The 19,294-nt window shown below is 49.4% G+C and overlaps 4 protein-coding genes across 4 annotated transcripts; 3 read left to right on the forward strand and 1 right to left on the reverse strand.

Annotated features, from left to right (window-relative positions):
• Positions 1-220: 220 nt before the first annotated feature.
• On the forward strand, positions 221-1,420 carry M430DRAFT_107992 (hypothetical protein; the record flags this gene model as incomplete). Its single annotated transcript, XM_024861185.1, has 1 exon — positions 221-1,420. A coding segment is annotated over one exon (1,200 nt), but the record flags the coding sequence as incomplete, so codon positions are not given.
• A 1,965-nt stretch (positions 1,421-3,385) lies between these two features.
• Positions 3,386-4,583, forward strand: M430DRAFT_68952 (hypothetical protein). The gene is made up of 2 exons (XM_024869394.1): positions 3,386-3,501; positions 3,553-4,583. Exons 1-2 carry the CDS (start codon positions 3,443-3,445, stop codon positions 4,532-4,534), a joined length of 1,041 nt encoding a protein of 346 aa, XP_024717641.1. The 5' UTR covers positions 3,386-3,442; the 3' UTR covers positions 4,535-4,583.
• A 3,108-nt stretch (positions 4,584-7,691) lies between these two features.
• Positions 7,692-14,140, reverse strand: M430DRAFT_145298 (hypothetical protein). Its single transcript, XM_024862937.1, has 3 exons — positions 13,965-14,140; positions 8,555-13,892; positions 7,692-8,501 (listed from the first exon to the last, which is right to left on the reverse strand). The coding sequence occupies exons 2-3, from the start codon at positions 13,875-13,877 to the stop codon at positions 7,891-7,893; spliced, it is 5,934 nt and encodes a 1,977-aa protein (XP_024717642.1). The 5' UTR covers positions 13,878-13,892; positions 13,965-14,140; the 3' UTR covers positions 7,692-7,890.
• Positions 14,141-14,600: 460 nt separating this feature from the next.
• On the forward strand, positions 14,601-19,141 carry M430DRAFT_145302 (hypothetical protein). The gene is made up of 2 exons (XM_024862938.1): positions 14,601-18,716; positions 18,798-19,141. Exons 1-2 carry the CDS (start codon positions 14,863-14,865, stop codon positions 18,913-18,915), a joined length of 3,972 nt encoding a protein of 1,323 aa, XP_024717643.1. The 5' UTR covers positions 14,601-14,862; the 3' UTR covers positions 18,916-19,141.
• Positions 19,142-19,294: the final 153 nt, after the last annotated feature.

Raw genomic sequence — 19,294 nt, forward strand, 5'->3', positions numbered from 1 at the left:
AATTACGACCCAAGCCAAATTATGAAGGAAGAGAAATGTCCCTTTTGCAGCATGCTTCCAGTCGAGCGGCTACCTATTGGTGTCGAGCCTCCTGTTGTAGAATACCATCTCAGCCATTATGAGCCAACATTGGAAACCAACGCCCCCTTTTTCAACGACCACTCCTGTAGCCTTTTCCGTTTAGTTCGAGACCTATACCAAATATGGTGCAAAAATGGTAATGGCGGAGAATCCAAGTACTGGTTTGGGTGCAGTCCTGAGAACTTCTCCGTATGCACAGAACCTGGTAAGCCTCGATAGATGTGCTGCTTTTCGAGCTTCTAGGTATCATTCTACTGAAACACTAATAGGTATCTGGGACGTGCTTCCGGCGCCATCAGATGCAGTTGTGTACTCGGATCCTCTAGGCGCTCCCACAGTCGCGCGTTTAACGAAATGGATTGAGACATGCAATAAAGACCACGAAGGATGTCACAGCAAAGAAACCCCTTTGCTACCAACTCGAGTCCTTGATGTTGGTAGCTCGCCGTCGTCTCAAGTAGTTAAGTTAGTTGAGACTAGTGGTCAACGTGCCCAATATATTGCTCTCAGCCATTGCTGGGGGGAGTCAAACTCTTTTATGACAACTCGGACGACCATAGAAGATATGAAAAGTGGTTTTTGGCCCGAGCAAGCCCCAGCAACTTTACAAGATGCTATTAAGGTCACTCGCCAGCTTGGAATTTGCTACCTATGGATTGACTCATTATGTATCATTCAGGGGGATACAACAGACTGGGAGATGGAATCATCACGGATGGGAGGCATCTATCGCAACGCCTACTTGACAATAGCGGCATCAAGAGCTGCTGGTGATTCGGAAGGTTTTCTAAAGCCTAGACCACCTGCGTGTTCCGCATTGAAAGTGGTTTCTCCCTCCGGAGACAGTACTCATATCTACCTTCGGCCCCAGGAAAGTGCATATGATTCAGATGATCCACTAGACACGCGTGCCTGGGCCCTACAAGAAAGATATCTTTCCCGACGACAGCTCAGGTTCTCTAAGAGCAAAATCATTTGGCAGTGTCAGACTTCCATGTGGGATGAGGGAGACCGGGACGATTACATTAGGAGAGGTGGCTCTGGTTATACTATCACACGGCTTCTGGACCACCCATTTAGTGATGTAGAGTGGTATTTCATGGTCTCGTTTCGTTACTCCAAACGTCAGCTATCTCACGAGTTGGATAGATTGCCTGCGCTATCCGGCCTAGCGAGTATTGTGGCAGAACATAAAAACTGGAGGTACTGTGCAGGCATATGGTGGGAGGATATCGGTTATGGGATCTGTTGGGTTACGACATCTCCCCCTCCAAAGAGACCAGATTATTATATTGCTCCATCGTGGTCCTGGGCATCAGTCATAGGTCCTATCACTTTTCCTGATACAGGGTATCCTGATCCAGGATATGTCTTACCTTTTCCATCACCACAAACTTTGGATTCCGTCGTCTATCATGATTGCCAGGTGCATTATCAGGGAAGCAACAGCTATGGCAAGGTTGACAGCGGTTGGGTCAGGCTTGAGGCTCCGCTTGTTTCTATTGCGAGAGCAAGTCATTCCGGAGCGGGGGATCGGAATTGGTTTGATGTTGGCGGGATAAAAGATAGAGAAGAACGAGCTAATGTTTGCTTTGATTTTGGAAATGAGAATGAGAAAGCAGGAGATTTGTGGGCTTTATTTTTAATGCGTGCTGAGAATCGGGGGGAAATCGAAAGAAGGCACGCTGAGGACGTAATGCTCACTGGTCTTATTATTCGCCGCGCCCTACATCCATCATCATATGTGTGCAACCAAGCCATAATGCAAACTGGACGAAGCAAAGTATACGAGAGGGTTGGATTCTTCACTTTGCGGACTGAGAAGCGGAGGGAGCGCTTGTTTTGGGGACGAGCAGTTGAAGAAATCGTCATAATTTAGTAAGATAATTTACTACCTCTTTTTCCTGGACCTCTCATCTTTTCTTTCGCATTGGGTGGGATATACTGTATAAACTAGTATATAAGCCTCCTTTTGCTATAAGCCCTCCTAGCGAAACGTTGCTGTCTATGCCAAATATAAAGATAATATTTCGCGCTCAGTTGGAGGAAGTTCGAAACAGCCTCCTTCACGGTCCAGGGGCGATTGCTTGAACTTTGAAGGGCTTCTCACCTATCTTTAGTGGTTGCATGAAAAACACACAGATTTTCAGGTCCGTGGACTTCGATCGATGGACGGATTTTTGGTAGAAGTGCAAAGGAGATCCCACCACCATCACCACCACCCCCTCCTACTATTGCAGCTCCACCACCAGAACAATCTCAGTCGTCACCTGCACCGTGCAGTCCGTATTGGTGTGTGGTGCTCCATTATGCGGTGTCCCAATTAGGCCTGGACGCCTATTTGAGATCCTACCACATGGCAGACGCGAGGTTTTCGACAAGGGTATGGAAATGTCCCTGGAGAGAATATAGTAAATACGGAAGCAGAAACCATTATTATGATTGTCATATCTCACACACGTCTAATAATCAATCATCCGTGAGGCAAATATGAAGTCATCCAACCTGGATATTCAGTCACTGGCTTGAATAACTCTAATAGGGACCAAAGCCAGACTAGGAATGGATTTATGTGCTTCCTTGAAGCCTAAACAGAAGAGTTCTAGGAGCCCTAACAGGAATATGGACCCTCATATAGACATCAACACGATTGTGTGTGGATAGTTAGAAGATCATTCGGAACTGCGTAGAGTGAACATTATCTTTTTGTGTCAGTCACTGGACGAAATGAACCAACCAACACCGAAATCGTCACCGCTGACAAGGGCCAGCTCACGCTTCACCCAGGGGTAGCTATACACTAATTGGGAGCGGGATATCTGCTCCGAGTGCGAAGTCCCAAGTCTCTAGTATGATTGAGCGTGAAAGGTTCTTGCGTAAATCTCGTTCGAGAGATATCCCAATCCACCTCCACCATGAAGGTTTAGGCCTTTGAATGCAAAAAGGTTGCCTGATGATAGAATTCATGAACATGGATTCTTCTTCAAAGGTGGGTTCAGGGAGGGCGCGATACAATATAATCTCCAGGTGCTCAAGTCTTTCTATATCAGAAATGAGCCAACAAGCATGCTGCCATATCTAGGCAGAGGGTAGGTAGGTCCAGTCGTTGAAGACGGCATCAAATGAAGAGATGGTGAAGGGATCTGATCGATTTGTGTACCAGTCACAAGTGTTATGTTGTTGTTAGTCAGCGGCAAGATAACTGTTCAGCGCCTAAGGCAGAAAATTGATGCTGACTAAGCACAACGACCTCCCCCTCTCTACATTGGGAACATTATTACCGACGCTTCTTTTGCATCTTGCTCCCCGATGGGAGCAATGCTCGACGGCAAAATATCCACTGTTTTAGACTGATGTCGCAATGTCTAGAAGGGCCAAGCAGGTGCGGGCCTTGACTATGCAGAACGACGGCAGATACATGTCAGAACTCAATCCAACTCGCCATGTATTTACTAACCATCCGCGATACAGCGCGGAAAGGTCAACGTCCTCACCTCTCCTGAACTTACCCGCGGAAATACGAGCCAGAATATGGGACATTGCCTTGGGACATCGGACAATACATATCAAATTCGCCCCGGCGAGACCGTGGGAACCCATGCGCTGGAGAAGCGGGAGGGGACCGGCATATAGGGAGTGCGAAGGCAAGTTCACGTACATTGTGTGTGAGGCAGAAGTCTCCGAAGAAGAAGCATACAGATACTCCCTCAGCGCAGAATATGAGCAATATATGGAAACGCAAGGGGCAGGCGAGGACAAACGGCTGTCTCGAGATCGACATTCACTTTGCTATCGATGCTACGAAGATAGTGATGATAACTTCAGGCCGTTGCACGACTTGGATGGCACAGAAAGGGTTCATGGAGGTGGACCCAAAGATATAGCACGATTGACCAGCAATCGACTACCCATTGCACTTTTAAGAACTTGTCGCCAGGCATATTCCGAAATTAACCCTATATTTTGGAATACGACGACGTGGTCCTTTACACATTCCCTGGCATTCTCTCAGTTTATGCATCACAGGAACTCTGTTCAGAGGAGTTTGATGAAACGGCTGCACCTTGATGTCAATTTTGCTTATGGCCAGGGCCATTGGGAATATGGGTGGTACAGCGTACTGAACAAAGTCATGCTTGAGAATTTCCCATCGCTAGAAGTTCTCCATCTTGATTTTGGAAGGGTCCAGCAGATCCCTTTTCATTGTAGGGAACTGGAATGTTACCGTCACATCCCTTATTCACAATACGGGATCAACAAGCTGTTGGATCTCTCATATCTACCGTTAACGCAAGTCAGCGTCATATGCACCGAGATTCGCAACATGAGCCGATTGGAAATTGAACACCATATAAGATTGGACATGGCGGAGAGCATTCATACTAGGTTGCTTGACTACCAGGGGAGACAGGAAGCCAAACAGAGAACTAGAAACTTAATCTTAATGCCTTGAAATCGCCTCCTAGGGGAGTGTTTGATTGTATAGTCGGGACAATTGCCTTTCAGTCCCAGACAGCACTTATCATGAAAGCGGATATCGAGTTCGCTGTCGACCAGGATTCGCTCTGCTTTCTCTTCGGAGAGCTTTCGAATCTAGCATATTTGGCCCAAGACTAGCCTGCCATCGATCTCTGAGTTTTGTCAAATCAAAAACCGCTATGGTATGCTCTATTCTGCTGGGTTTGTGTATCGTCTCGCCAAATTCTTCCTATATGCCTCTTATCAGTAATATCTGTAGATCAAACAAGATTCACTATTAGTATCTATACTAAATAAGTATTAGTATTCCACAACACATCGGCTACCCATTCTCGAGAGTCATGAGACAACTGGAAGACGCACCATGCGATGCCGCTTTATAAACTCCAGCCTCAATTTCAAAACGAATCAACAGACTCTTATGTAACCTTTTTCACGCGAGTCCAGCCGCCGTCATCCCGCGGTTCAGGAAAGTGAAAGTCTCTGTTAGAAAACCTCAAGGTCTTTGTCAGATTATAACATACTAGTCTACAGCGATACTGAGAAGGGGGGATCTTATGAGTGCTACTAGTTGTGCGCTTGATATCAAAACTAATCGATTTGCAAAGAGGAACTCGGGATATCAGTTCAACGCTGGAGCTCATAGAATGTGGAGACTTGGTGAAACTTGCCCCCTCTGCTTCTGGAATAGCATCTACGCCCCTACTGTCTACAACACCAACCGTTTACTTGATCCGAATTAAGTTATAGGAAAGACACTTGATGTTGGTTCTGCTTTTAGCTACTGCTTACTTCCAAAGGATGCTCGTTTCCACTTATACTCCCAGAGGCTAGAGCAACGGGGACTCTTTTCTCTACAGGTTGAACTTTGCGCTTCAGTTTAACTTTTCAACTTATGTTCTACTATAGTAATCTGCAAGCAGCAATACACAAGTGGTCTTATAGGGTGGGAAATCCATTGCAAAAGATACCACATGAGTGTTTATAGGGAGGGATTTAGGAGAATTCTACTTATTAGTTCTCTGTATCATGGCTAAATTTAAGCCAACCTAGATATTCCAATCAGAAAATGAAATAAATTTCCGTTCTCCCGGCTTGCTGGCAGTCTAGTTTGAAGCACTATGGGCGTCACACTGTAGTCCTAGTGTGCAGTAATTGATAATACCTCGTGAATAAATCAGGTGTAGTTTCAATGATGCATAGCGTCCAGTTCTCCTCTATTACCAAGCATTAATTGGTAACCCGCGATTTGATCTGTGAGGGCCAGAGGGCGCCAAGGGACCCACAGAGCTGGAGTATATTTGGAGAATATGCTTGGAATTATTCAGTATCAAATCGTAATGTTTAAGTGTTTCGAAGCAGCTTTCTCTGCAGATTTGAAGTGATATTGGCAACGGCAGAAGGAAAAAGGTCCCAAAACAGTTTCGACCAAGGTGATTAAACAAGAATATCTGTGTGGTCCAGGAAAGGTTCAAATACCAGACCATTACTCTCAACTCGGGGCCGGGGTATGGAAATAGGTGAAATTTGGTAAGTTGACGACCGAGATCGAGCTAAAGTGGATCGGACGGCTCGAAAAGAAGGAGGGCCATCGTGGTAAGAACGAGGATATCTGCTAGAGCCGTGGTCTTCAGGATATGTGATTAGTCTAGAGTTCAAGCACAAGGGCACTCTGATAGCTTTAATCTCTTTATATGATTGTGAATTTGTGGTTGATCAGGAATTCGACTCGCAGTTCTTGATTTGTGGTGGGAAATGTGTGTTTGAAACTTTAGTTGTAGATTGAGGTCGTTGATAGATGTAGGCTGCGCAGAAACCCATGGGTCCCTACCAAATGGGTTAGGTACCCACCCTATAGGGTGGGTTATAGTGAATAGGACCTAACCTATAGGTCCCCAAATAAATCCACGACCTAACCCATAGGGTAGACCTAACCCATGAGTATAGCGTGTCCTAAGGCACTAAGGCACTATTGTACTATAGCTCGCGATACTTAAGGTAAGGGGTTGATTAGTAGAAAAATTAGAATAAACTCTATAGATTACTTACTTATAGACACTATAGTCGCGTTACTACGTAATATTATTAAGGCTTAAATCACGTGTTAGGAGGCTTAAATCACGTGTTAGAGGCTCAAATCACGTGTTAGGTTCTTAGTAACCTATAGGTTAGGTCGGGTTAGCTTATGGGTTAGGGCCTAGCCACTAGCCTAAACCTACCCCATAGGTTAGATCCCTATAGGTTAGGTCCTACCTATAGAAACCCAACCCATAGGGACCCATTGCGCAGCCTAGATAGATGTAGGACTGTTTTTGAGATAACAATTATTGTACAAACAGAGACATCAGGATCCCGGAAAGACGAACAATCGAACTCATTTTGAACCGCTGGGTATCAAAAAGCCACCCTGTAGAATCCTTACTCAGATAATTACTAGTGGTTACAAACATATCTGTGTAAACCTCATTATCCAAAAGGTACTCTCGTGGTAGTACTTACATTATCTAGGGCCCTAGAAAACTTTCACAATAGTCTAAGAAACTTGACTAAAAATTTAACTACCAAATTATAAAAGGGCCGGTCTCTAACAAACTAGGAGCGTCAATACAAACAATAAAGCAATTATATTCTAGAATCAAGATTTAGCAAACTATACTTAGGCATCTTGGCTCCATACCAGGGTACCAACTACCAAGTCAAACAACAGTCGACGATAGCTTTATAACGTGTGTCTTGACAGTACAAGCCACATAAAAGTCTATGAATATAAGAGTGCAATGAGATCTCGTGTGTACGTGAGAGACAGTAGTTATGGCTTAACCCAGAATTCGACAGGTAGCTTCTAGAGGTCAGATTTGTTCATCTTTTTTGGCCAGGGTATGAGTGTAGGACCAGATAATCCTGTGCTCCTATAATAGAGGAGAGGAAAATGAATCATCACAACAGAGAGAGTGTTCTAAACACTGCCTAGCACAGTGCCGGGTCAACTTCAGAGCCTTTATTTTGAGGACGTGGTGATGTGAGGTCGTGTAGTTACGCGCATTTCCACAAGTTCAGTAGAAATCAGCTAAAGGTTATTCGCCTGCGGACTTTTGTATGTATAAGGTAGTGAAGACACCAGGAACTTGAATGTGAAGATAGAAGCGCATAGTACCATTGAACTCCTTTCTTGTCTTTCCATTTCCTATCAACTGAATTCATATCAGGAATGTTCTTAAAGCAAAAGTATAATACAATTGCAGCCCTTGCTCCATAATACAACCATCCCTGGTATATTTCCCGTTCATGCGCGCTTGCTATTCAATTCCAAAACTCGAGATCATGTAATCGCTATGAGCCTGCAGCTTTGTCGCCCATAACATCAACATACCCACGTCCCTTCTTCTTCGTCCTTGCGGTGCCTTTCCGACCTCCCGCACCCGGCGGCCCCAACAAATCATCAATACTACTGGCATTACTCATGCTTGTGCCTGGTCTACTAGGAGGTCCTGATGGAGTACCTGCGCCACCGTTTGACAAGCTCTTGCTCATAGGCGGTGGCGCCCCACTACCTGGAGGCGGGTTTCCATTTCCTCCGATAGCCTCCCCGTTCCCTTGGAGAATGGGAGAATCGGAACCTCTCGATGGAGGACCAACAGCTGATCCAGGCTGTGGGGTAGAAGTCGGACCAGGAGCTCCAGACGCTGTTCTCCGCGGACCTGTGGCTTTCGGGGGCGGAGGTGTCGCGGATGGAGTTGGGGTGTTATCCGCGCCCGCTTTCTTGTTGACCCAGCGTTTCAACTCGGGATCGTAGACAAAGGATGATGCTTCGCCAAGCTTGGCACGGATGGGCTTGTTAGATTGTGCTGTGTCTGTGGAATCCTTTTTGGAGCCTCCTCCAAACCAGCTACTTAGGCCCCATCCACTTTTCTTTGCCGGTGCTGGTTGCTTGTCGCGTGCAGCTATAGAGCTTTAGTTAACATCTGTCACTGAGGAAGGAAGGGAAAAGACATACCATCAGCTTCAGCGGCTTTGCGGAAGGCTTCATCGGCCTCACGATCTTTCTCAGCTTTGGTCTTTTCACGAGCAGCAGGTACAGCTTTCAAAGCTGGGATGTCGTCCTCGTCATCATCCAGGAAGGATTTCTTCTTCGGACGGGTCTCGACCGGGGAGTCAGGTTCATCGTTCATAGTGGTAGGCTCGAAAGATGGTGGTTCGTAACCACTGGAAGGGGGTTCGTAACCACTGGAAGGGGGTTCGTAACCGGAAGAGACTGGAGGTTCATAAGATGGTTCCGGAGGTGTATATGATGCCGTGGGTTGGTCATACATATTGCCGGCGGAGTGTGACGACGGTAGCTCGGGCGCCGAAGCAAGTTGATGAGATGCATACGGGGAACCCATCTGTTCATACAGAGAGCCATTGCCATGAGGGGCATACGATGAGTGCGGCGTGTAGATCGAGCCATTTTGAGGCGCAGACAGGGTAGGCTGCGAACTTGGACGGTAATCGGTATCTCGTCGCACAGGTTCGTAGGGTCCACGTCGATGCTCGTCGGAGGATCTTTCTGATGATCGCTCATCGAATGAGCCTCTGGATTGCAAGCCGTAGAGAGGCGCCGACTGATACGACGCAGCACTCTGGGGTTCATAAGTTGGTGGGGAGTATGCATTTCCTGGAGCATATCGTGATCCCGCTTTCGTAGCGGGGCTGCCATTGGGTCCCATACCACCATTGAAAGAGCCATACATGTCCGCGACTGACGGGGAACGGCTTATGGTTGGGGTACCTCCTGCAATTCTAGCAAAGGGGCCCACTTCGGCAGCACCTCCAGCTGTCGATCCAGGGGTGCCAGTATCAGCATCATCACCAGCAACAAACTTGTTGAACGTCGACCAGACTGAACTAGAGACCTTGTCGATACTGGGTTTGGAAACCCAAGAAGATTTCTCGTCTTTGGGAGATTGCTTTAATCGTTGGCTGAAGTCATCAAGCTCTGCTACGAGCAACGCGTGGTGGTATGGTGACCTCCTAGTTTGAGCAGTCATAGAAGAGGCAATAGCTTCACAGTACTGCAGTGCCTTTTCCCGGTATCCGTATTCAGCCAAGATCTTCGCGTGTTGTAGCTTGTATATCGAGAGATGTGGACTCGATACCGCTACGGAAACATTCGAGAGCGATATCCCATAATCGAAAACTTCACTCAAGAGAATAGGCTCCAACTCTTTGTCGAACTCATATGGTTGTCGCAAGTGGTCAGAACCAACGAGCACAATACTTGACAAGGGATCATCAATGCCACCAAATACCGAGTGAGACCTTGCAAACAGAAAGCAGATATGTGCCGCTTCAGCTCTCCCATATCCCGACAGGAGTTTCCCCAATGCGTTAAGAGCCTGGCTGTCATCGACGCTTCGGTTACTCAAGACAAGCCCAAGCGTCTCTCGCCACTTGTCCAGGCCATCTAGGGCACCCTTCGAAGGCCCGGTTGCATTCGAGGTACTGACCATCTTGAAGCCTGCGCGGGCAGAGGGCGGTACGAGCTCATCGATACTTTCCTCGAAGTTGCCTGCAAATATTTCATAGAGTGCTGCTAATGACTCGGTGTTCTCGTAGATATTTTGCACCTCCTTCTGAACAAATTCTTGGGCTACCTGTTTGTAAAGTGCCTTAGAAACGGTGTTTGAAATGAGCATCGCATGGCCCCATAGTCGCTTGTCAACAGCTTCCCACACAGCCTTCTCGCGGTCACCTCCGAGCAGGTGTTTCTTCAACTCATCGATTGCTGCCGGGTCCACCGGATCAGCCCTTGCATCGGTCGTCGCAGAGTGAGAGATGCTAGAGAGGTCGGCTCCCGTCGCATATAGGGGTTCGTTGCCAGAAACCTTCATATCAACGCCAGGTGACAGAACTGATCGAACAGCTTTGTCTACCACCGCGTTGCCCTCCAGGATACCATCATTCTCGATAAAAATACGTAAAATCTTCCAAAGAAGTATCCGTTCCTCCGTGCGCTTGTCTTCATGTGTCAGAGTCGGGATGGACTGTAGATACGACGCATTTTGCTCCAGAATTTCAATGCCAGAACTGAGCCATGAAATAACATCTTTCTTTTTAGACTTCCCTTTCAGTGGTCCAGGAAAGGTCGAAAGTCTCTCCTGGAGAGGGTCGACGTCTTTGATGTTACGGATCTTCACTTCGCCTGGAGTCCGTATGACCATCGGCGCCTGATTCACATATCGAGGCACATCCTTCGGGAAAGATGTAACGAGCGCGCCACCGACACCCCAGGCAAATACTGGAGCTCCTTTCCATCTCTGTAATGGATCATGTTCTCGACCATCAGTTGGAGCAATGTAATTCAACCCGGTGGAGAACGTTCTGGCCCGTCCTGGAGATAAGTTTGGCATTGGGGGCAGACCGGCATTTGATCTAGGTGACAATGGTACCTCTGCAGAAGCAGGACGTGGAATGGGAGTTGAAGTATTGATTCCAAGCCTGGGTCCAGTGTAGGCTGTGCCTGGAGATTGAGTTTGTGATCGCTTGGGGGGCACAAACGCTTGCGGTGGGGTAGTGTTACCAGAGGGTTGATAATTCGACATGGCATGTTTTGGTGGTGAATAGGGAATTCTCGATGCGGGACCTTGAGATGGGGGCGGTGTTTGAGACACTGGCCGCGGTACAGGTGGAGGATGCGACCCTGGTCGTTGGCCATATTGATTTGGGAGGTCCGAGTGATTCCTTTCATCTGAGGAAGTTTGCTCATCTTCGTCCACTTCACGGGTTGGGGGAAGGTGATGGGGTTTGAGACTCGACTCATACGAAGAGCTGCTACGGCGGCCGAAACTGGGTACCTGCGCCTGAGAGCTATGCGTTCCTGAATCTTGGGTTCTCTCAAAGTGAGCGAGAGGACTTGACGTCCGGGGTAGATGAGGCAGAATAGGGGGTGGCGGCCCATTGGCCAGGGGCACGCCATAGGCTTGTGCTGCTTGTCGCGAAACAGGAGGCGCGGGAGAATATCGAGACTGAGCGACAGGTGGAGGGGCTGCTTGAGCATGCGGCTGCGGTGGCGCAGGCGAGTAGCGTGATGCTACAGGTGGTACCGTCGCGGTATTCGATGGGAGAGACGCGTACGGGCTAACACGTTCGGGGGCGACCAGCCCCTGGGCAGGATGGGTGGGTGGTGGTGGAGGGGGTGTATAGCCTTGCCCAGAGGATGGTTGTGGAGGTGCCCCGGATGAAGCAAAAGGGCCTTGAGTTTGAGAGCTGGCAGAGTGTCTTGCTGCAGGCTTTGGCCTGGAAGACACAGGCAGATCTTCGAAGAAGTTACTTGAGCTGGCTTTCGATTTCAAGGACGGCGGCGGCGGACCCTGGGTGGCGGGGACAGCAGCTGATTCCTGCGGGCTTTGCTGAAACGAATGACTGGTGGGTGGAGGAGACAAGCTTGATGTGGATCCTCGCGATGGAGGAGGTGGTTGTGTATACATACTTGCGCTCCGGGGTGGAGGGGCAATTGGAGGCGCAGTTGGCGGTGGAGCGGATTGATTGAACCCACGATTCAAGTGTTGCATACTGCTCCGCTTTCGAGGTTTGACAACTTCCATCGGCAAATCATAAGGTGATGAATATCCCCCTTTTGATTTGTCTGCAAAACTTTGAGCCTTTGGTAATTCCGGCCTTTGTTGTTGTGGTTGCGAAGCAGGAAAGTTTGAAATAGGAGGCGCATAGGCGGCGGGAACAGCAGACGCAGTTCTTGGTCTGGAAAGATCAGTGAATTGAGGAGCAGGAGGGGCATAAGGGTTGCTGGATTGAGGGACCGTCGCGGCTGCGCCAGCAGGAATGTATCTGCTACTACCAGGTCGACTTGGGGACTGAACGGCGCCCGTCAGGCTGTCAAATCCCACCACGTGACCATTAGGGGTAGTAACAGGACCTGGAATAGGGGAATTCCCTGGCTGGGACGGAGTCTCGACGGCCGCATCCTGCTCCTCGGTATCCTCCAAAAAGCCCTCGTCATCACTTCCAAATAGATCGGCCGGATCTAGCGCTTTTCTCTCGGCTGGTTCATCGTCTGGCAACAATTCCTCATCGTCGAGGAATTCGTCACCAGCCAAGGCAGCTTTCCATTTCTCGGCAAGATCGCCTTCTCCGGAAGCCATTTCTAGATTGGCCAGATTTTCAGGTTGTTCATGTATAGGTGCTTCTGGGTCCCCAAGAACTTCTGACAGGACAGTGCTTGCTGATACTGCAATTCCACCGCCTGTAGCTCGTTCCAGCGAACTTTGCGAGTTCTCGGGTGCACCATCATGCGTCTTCTCGTGGGGTTCAAAAGACAAGGAATCCATGACTTGCTCCGTTGACTTCCTTCCAAGGGGGCGTGGTTCCTGAGGTTCTTCAGTGGCTTGGTGCGTCTTGCTGACCTGAGCAAAAAAGTCATCCTCGTCCCCAGCATCATCCATAAAAGCCGGGCTATTCGTAGCGGGAGCTTGTTCATGGTTTGGCGGGGACTCCACAAGGGGCACTCCCTCCTCATATCGAGCTTGCATTTCCTGGTCTTTTTCCTGTAGAACATTACCACCATATGTCTGCCCATAGTCGGTAGACTCATGCTCGTTATTCGTTTCTCGTGGAAAATCGTGTGAAGCCTCCTGGGCAGCAGTTTGTGCGAAGAAATCCGCATCTCCGCTATGCTCATCATCTGAAAATAGGTCTCTGGGCTCCTGCTCAACCTCATTTATTATCTCCTCCGCTTGGCTCGGCAGTGGCTCGAAACCGACTCCTGACGGATGGGTGGGTGGAACTTGAGGGAACGAATTCGTACGGTCAGATTTAGGCATTAGCTTGAAGGGGTCGGTATCTGTTCGGTGTAAATTCCACTCCGGGTCAATGTCGTCGTCTTCCCCCAAACTAACCTCCTCCGACACGGTTCGAGCAAAAGACATTGTGCTCATGTGCTTGTTGGCAGTTGAGCCTTCCGGTGTATTATCCCTTCCATCCTCACTAATGGCATCTTGTTCTGGGATCCCATTGGGCGGTTGAGTCTCATCCAATTCCACCGCGCCTGGACTGGCTAATGCCGTGGTGGGCGCATTCTCGAGATTCGTTGGCTCCGGATGCTGGGGGGTATCTTCGTGCTCGGGTATCATTACTTCCTCTGCATCATTGCTGTCTACAGTTGCTGGATGGGTGTGTGGTGGCTCTGCAGATTCGAGGTGATGGTCGGGCGCAGGCGTTGGACTCGATGGCCGGGTCAATTCCTTGGAGGCTAGATCGGCCGCAGAGTTGGGCATGAAGGCCGGATGCCATGAAGCTGTCTCGGAGGGCATTGCAACAGACATAGAAACAAGAGAGGACTAGACGAAGCTGTCAGTAGTGACATGGGGACACAACTCGTGTCAGGAGCAGCAGTCGCCAGGACCACTCACTTAGGTATTATACAGATCAGATCGCTAAAGCACAAGTTCAGATGGATGCGTATATTACGAAGGACCGGCGGCCATGCTACAGTCCTGCAAGCGGCATTGCAGAGTCCCAAAGCCTGGGAGTCTGGGGTCTGAAAAAAACGGGGGGAAAATCTGGGGGATCTGGGAGGTTGAAGATGGTTGGAACTTGGGAAAGGAGAGGAGACGGGGATCCCAGCGCTGAGGGCGGCAGTTCTCGCGACTCGGCTGTTCGTGACGGGTCACGGGACGGGACAAGAGGCCAGTTTGCGCTACGTTTAGGTACAGACGGAGTATCAGAACCGCCCCTGGTGTTCACGCATCAAGACACAAAGGGGGAATTTTCTTTTTTTCTCTTTTTTCTTTAGCTGGGCATCACAGTGCAGTCTGTAGTTAAAGACACGTGTAAGATCTCAGACGACCATATTGGATATTTATCAGAAATTATTCCGATTTATCTATCTACGCGTAATATGGCCCTGTGGCGGTCTCTGTGGCTGTGCGGCGGCACAATTACCTGTGGCGCTCTGGCAGCCTCAGGCCACATCCCCGATTTCGATACGGTGACCGGCTGAGCCCCAAGAGACATCGTCGCTCGAGCATGACAATATCCCAATGTATCTCGAGCAACATAATATACCAGCAAATTCCAACCATCTGACTTCCCAGCAGCATCCTCAGTATACTTTGTGTACACTGTCTATACCCTCAGAAAACCCCCCAATTGCGCATCCTCCGGCAGTCGCTGGCCAGAGGCAAGGCAACAGGAAACCCATTTCCGCAGCGAACATCCCTATATCATATGCCGCCAGCAGCCTCCCCATTGTCCATCCGTCTTCCTACTGCTCCTCGACGCCAACCTCTCCTACCGCGTCAATGAGGCATGTCGTCGGAAGGTCCCCTTAAGCCAGATGCCCCCCAATTCTCTCCCGATGACTCCGATTCTGACCTGGAGCTTGACATCCAAGAACTTGATCCCATCACAACATCCAACCCCCCGCCTACGCGGAAGCAACGGAACCGGCAAGAAGAGCGAAGGGGAGGCAATATACCCTTGAGGAATCTACGTATGGGTGGTCTGCGCGGCCTGGGGAAACGAAATGGAGGACCCAGCAAATACGGAGATCTAGGGCGAGATAGGAATACGGACACGGAGGACATGCTCGGTCTGTTACCAGACGATGCGGCGGCTGGGAGAGCAGATCGAGATTCGGCAGGGAGCATCAACAGCGTGGACGCCGATGCGCCGTTGCTTGCGGGGAGTGAGCATCGCGGGCGATCCAGTATGGATGCCCTCCACAAAGCCAAGCGCTTGGTCCGACTACCCAGTTTCCTCTCAGGCGGATCTGCCTCACAGCCCGTCCCTGATGATGGCGAAACACAAGGAGAAGAACATGACCCGGCATCATCTCGAATTGTGTCAGTTGGCACCTCTCAATCTACCCGCTTCCCTCCTAATGCCGTCTCCAACGCGAAATATACTGCAATCAGTTTCTTGCCCCGAACCCTGTATAATGAATTTTCCTTTTTCTTCAACATGTACTTTTTGCTGGTCGCGCTTTCACAAGCGATACCTCCTCTACGGATCGGGTATCTTTCCACATACATTGTACCATTGGCATTTGTTCTTTCGATCACACTGGGGAAGGAGGCGTTCGACGATATTGGACGGCGGAGGAGAGACACGGAGGCGAATTCAGAAGGGTATACGGTTCTATGTTTTGATAAACCGGGAGGGGGGGATGCTGAAAGATACCATGCGAAGAGAAGGTCAAAATTAAAGGCAAACAAATCGAATAGACGATCGCTCGTGGAACCAGATAGATTGTCCGATATTCAAGAGGAGGAGGAGAGTGCAGAGGGCCTGGGTCCCCAGGCGCCTACTGCAATTGTTCGGGAGGAAGTTCGGAAATCGCGAGACTTGAAAGTTGGGGATGTATTGAAACTGAGCAAGGATCAACGAGTTCCAGCGGACGTGGTCATCTTGAAGAGCTATACAAACGAGTCTGCTGTTGCGTCGACTGAGATGGCTGCTACAGATCTACCGGAATCACTACTGGTGGATCCTATCTCTGATCCCCCGATTGATCAGAGTACTACGACTGCTACAGAAAGCCATGAATCGACTTCAGAACTTGGGAACAGTCCTGCTGCTGATGCTGGGGGCGTTGGAGAAACATTCATTCGGACTGATCAACTGGACGGTGAGACGGATTGGAAGCTGAGGTTGGGTTCGCCGTTGACCCAAACCCTCGAGACCTCCGAATTTGTTCGCCTCCGTGTAACCGCCGGAAAGCCGGACAAGAAGGTCAACGAATTCATCGGGACTGTTGAACTACTACCAAAAGATGCAATGGGGTATGATCCCCATGTAGCTTCGCAAAGTGGAAACTCGGCCCCCTTAACGATAGACAACACTGCTTGGGCCAACACTGTGCTGGCCTCCAATGCCACTACGTTGGCTGTCATCGTTTACACGGGGGCCCAAACTCGATCAGCGCTCTCAACATCCCCATCGCGCTCGAAAACTGGTCTTCTCGAGTACGAAATCAACTCGCTCACAAAGATTCTATGCGCTCTAACTCTCACACTTTCAATTGTTCTTGTTGCTCTAGAAGGATTCCAGCATGTCGAGGGCATCGTATGGTATGTCAAGATCATGCGCTTCTTGGTCCTGTTTTCTACCATCGTTCCAATCAGTCTCCGGGTGAATTTGGACATGGGGAAGAGTGTCTACTCTTGGTTCATCCAACGAGATCCTGGCATCCAGGGAGCAGTCGTTCGAACCAGTACGATTCCAGAGGAGTTAGGCCGGATTGAATACCTCCTCAGTGATAAGACGGGTACCCTCACACAAAACGAGATGGAAATGAAGAAGATCCACGTGGGGACTGTTTCCTACGCCAATGAAGCCATGGACGAAGTGGCTACATATGTCAAACAAGGTTTCTCTGTTCCAACATCAACGGACGCGAACCATCCTTCAATGCTCATCACCCCTTCATCGATCTTGGCTTCCACTGCGGTCACGTCCACAAGAACTCGCCGCGAAATTGGATCCCGCGTTCGCGATGTGGTCCTGGCATTAGCAATTTGCCACAATGTCACTCCTCAGATAGAGGAGGAGGGCGGGAAAACCATCACTTCCTATCAAGCTTCATCGCCTGATGAGATTGCAATCGTCAAATGGACCGAGGCCGTTGGTCTGAGATTGATCCATCGCGATCGCAAAGGGATGGTGCTTCAATCCGTGGACACTGGGCGTCCTTGTGTCCGTGTTCGCATTCTCGAAATCTTCCCCTTCACATCTGACGGAAAGCGGATGGGAATTATTGTGCAATTCTTGGATGGCTCCGAAGACTCCAAGGCTAGTAGTGTCGAAGCTGGAGAAATCTGGTTCTACCAGAAGGGCGCCGATACTGTGATGACTTCCATCGTGGCCGCGAATGACTGGCTAGATGAAGAGACTGCGAACATGGCTCGTGAAGGTCTTCGGACCCTGGTTGTTGGACGGAAGCGAATGTCGTTCCAACAGTACGAAGAGTTCTCAGCCAGCTACAAGGAAGCCTCAGTGGCGCTCAACGGCCGCGACGCAGGTATGGCACGGGTCGTCAGTCACTATCTAGAACACGATCTTGAGCTACTTGGTGTCACGGGCGTCGAAGACAAGCTGCAGAAAGATGTCAAACCGTCTCTTGAGCTACTACGAAACGCTGGCATCAAAATCTGGATGCTAACAGGTGACAAGGTGGAGACTGCTCGCTGCGTTGCTGTCAGCGCAAAACTGGTCGCCCGAGGTCAATACATTCACACCATCGCAAAGCTGAAACGGAAAGACAATGCGCAAGATCATCTCGACTTCTTGCGATCCAAAACTGATGCCTGCCTGCTGATCGATGGCGAATCACTCTCTTTACTCCTTACCCATTTCCGTACCGAGTTCATATCCTTGGCCGTCTTGCTCCCAGCGGTGGTAGCGTGCCGTTGCTCTCCAACTCAGAAGGCGGATATAGCCAAATTGATTCGAGAGCACACCAAAAAGCGGATCTGCTGCATCGGCGACGGCGGCAACGATGTGTCCATGATCCAAGCTGCGGACGTCGGTGTCGGAATTGTCGGTAAGGAAGGACGCCAGGCCTCTCTCGCTGCCGATTTCAGTATTGAGCAATTCTGCCACCTCACCAAACTCCTCGTATGGCACGGTCGCAACTCTTACAAACGGTCCGCGAAGCTGGCACAATTTGTGATCCACCGCGGACTTATCATCAGCGTCTGCCAAACCATGTATTCCATTGCTATAAAATTCGAGCCCGAAGGTTTATACAAAGACTGGCTGCTCGTGGGTTACGCAACACTTTACACCATGGCTCCCGTCTTCTCTCTTGTTCTCGACAAGGACGTCGACGAGAACCTTGCAAACCTCTACCCCGAACTCTACCGCGAACTCACTACCGGTTCTTCACTCTCCTACAAAACATTCTTCGTCTGGGTCTTCGTGTCCATCTATCAGGGCTCCATGATTCAAGGACTCTCCCAACTCCTCACGGAAGTGGACGGCCCGAGGATGGTTGCTGTGTCTTTCACAGTGCTAGTGTTAAACGAGCTTTGCATGGTGGCCTTTGAGGTTACGACCTGGCATCCGGTTATGGTTATTTCTCTTATTGGAACGCTGCTTATTTATGTTGCTAGCATTCCCTTCCTCGGAGGGTATTTTGATTTAGGATTTATGATGACTTTGTATGTCCCCCTTCTGTTTTTCAGCCCTACAATATCTACTTATCTCGCCTTCTATCTGGAGACATTTGCTAATTGGAGTAGGGGTTTTGCCTGGAGAGTCGCGGCCATTTCCGCGGTAAGCTTGATACCACCATACTCGGCAAAGTTGATTCGGAGGGCGATTAAACCTCCTAGTTATCGGAAGGTGCGGGGAATTTGAGTTTTTGATTTTGCGGCGTAATAAATAGGCTCTGGGATTGACATTTTGGCTGCGCGGGCTGTGTAGCATAGCGAATGGCGCTAGGCGGTTTTGTATATCTAGAATAGATGATTTAACAGTTGCTCACCCGGTCTTGGTACGGATAGTTCACTGTGCGTCTTCATCGTTTGGGGAATTACTGGGGGATGATACGCAAGTGCTTGTAGGTCAACAGTGCTGGATCATGAATAATAATAGTAGGTTGATCTCTAAGAGCAGTTCAGTCTCTATAAAGTGCCTTACTATAACAATCTTTAGAGCAGTTTGACCTCTGATTTGCCGACTGGTTTGATCCAGAAATCAGGAATCACACTTCGACCCCCCCCCCCCCCCCCCCCCC

This window comes from Amorphotheca resinae (genome assembly GCF_003019875.1).
Source record: "Amorphotheca resinae ATCC 22711 unplaced genomic scaffold M430scaffold_11, whole genome shotgun sequence".
NCBI lineage: Eukaryota > Fungi > Ascomycota > Leotiomycetes > Helotiales > Amorphothecaceae > Amorphotheca > Amorphotheca resinae.

Excerpts from the sequence above, each read along its gene's own strand:
- M430DRAFT_68952 (XM_024869394.1), top strand. The coding sequence starts at position 3,443 with ATGTCTAGAAGGGCCAAGCAGGTGCGGGCCTTGACTATGCAGAACGAC. Across the intron at positions 3,502-3,552 it reads CAGAACGACGGCAGATACAT|CGCGGAAAGGTCAACGTCCT; the intron begins GTCAGAACTCAA and ends TCCGCGATACAG.
- M430DRAFT_145298 (XM_024862937.1), bottom strand. The coding sequence starts at position 13,877 with ATGTCTGTTGCAATGCCCTCCGAGACAGCTTCATGGCATCCGGCCTTC. Across the intron at positions 8,502-8,554 it reads CAAAGCCGCTGAAGCTGATG|CTGCACGCGACAAGCAACCA; the intron begins GTATGTCTTTTC and ends AAAGCTCTATAG.
- M430DRAFT_145302 (XM_024862938.1), top strand. The coding sequence starts at position 14,863 with ATGTCGTCGGAAGGTCCCCTTAAGCCAGATGCCCCCCAATTCTCTCCC. Across the intron at positions 18,717-18,797 it reads TTAGGATTTATGATGACTTT|GGGTTTTGCCTGGAGAGTCG; the intron begins GTATGTCCCCCT and ends TAATTGGAGTAG.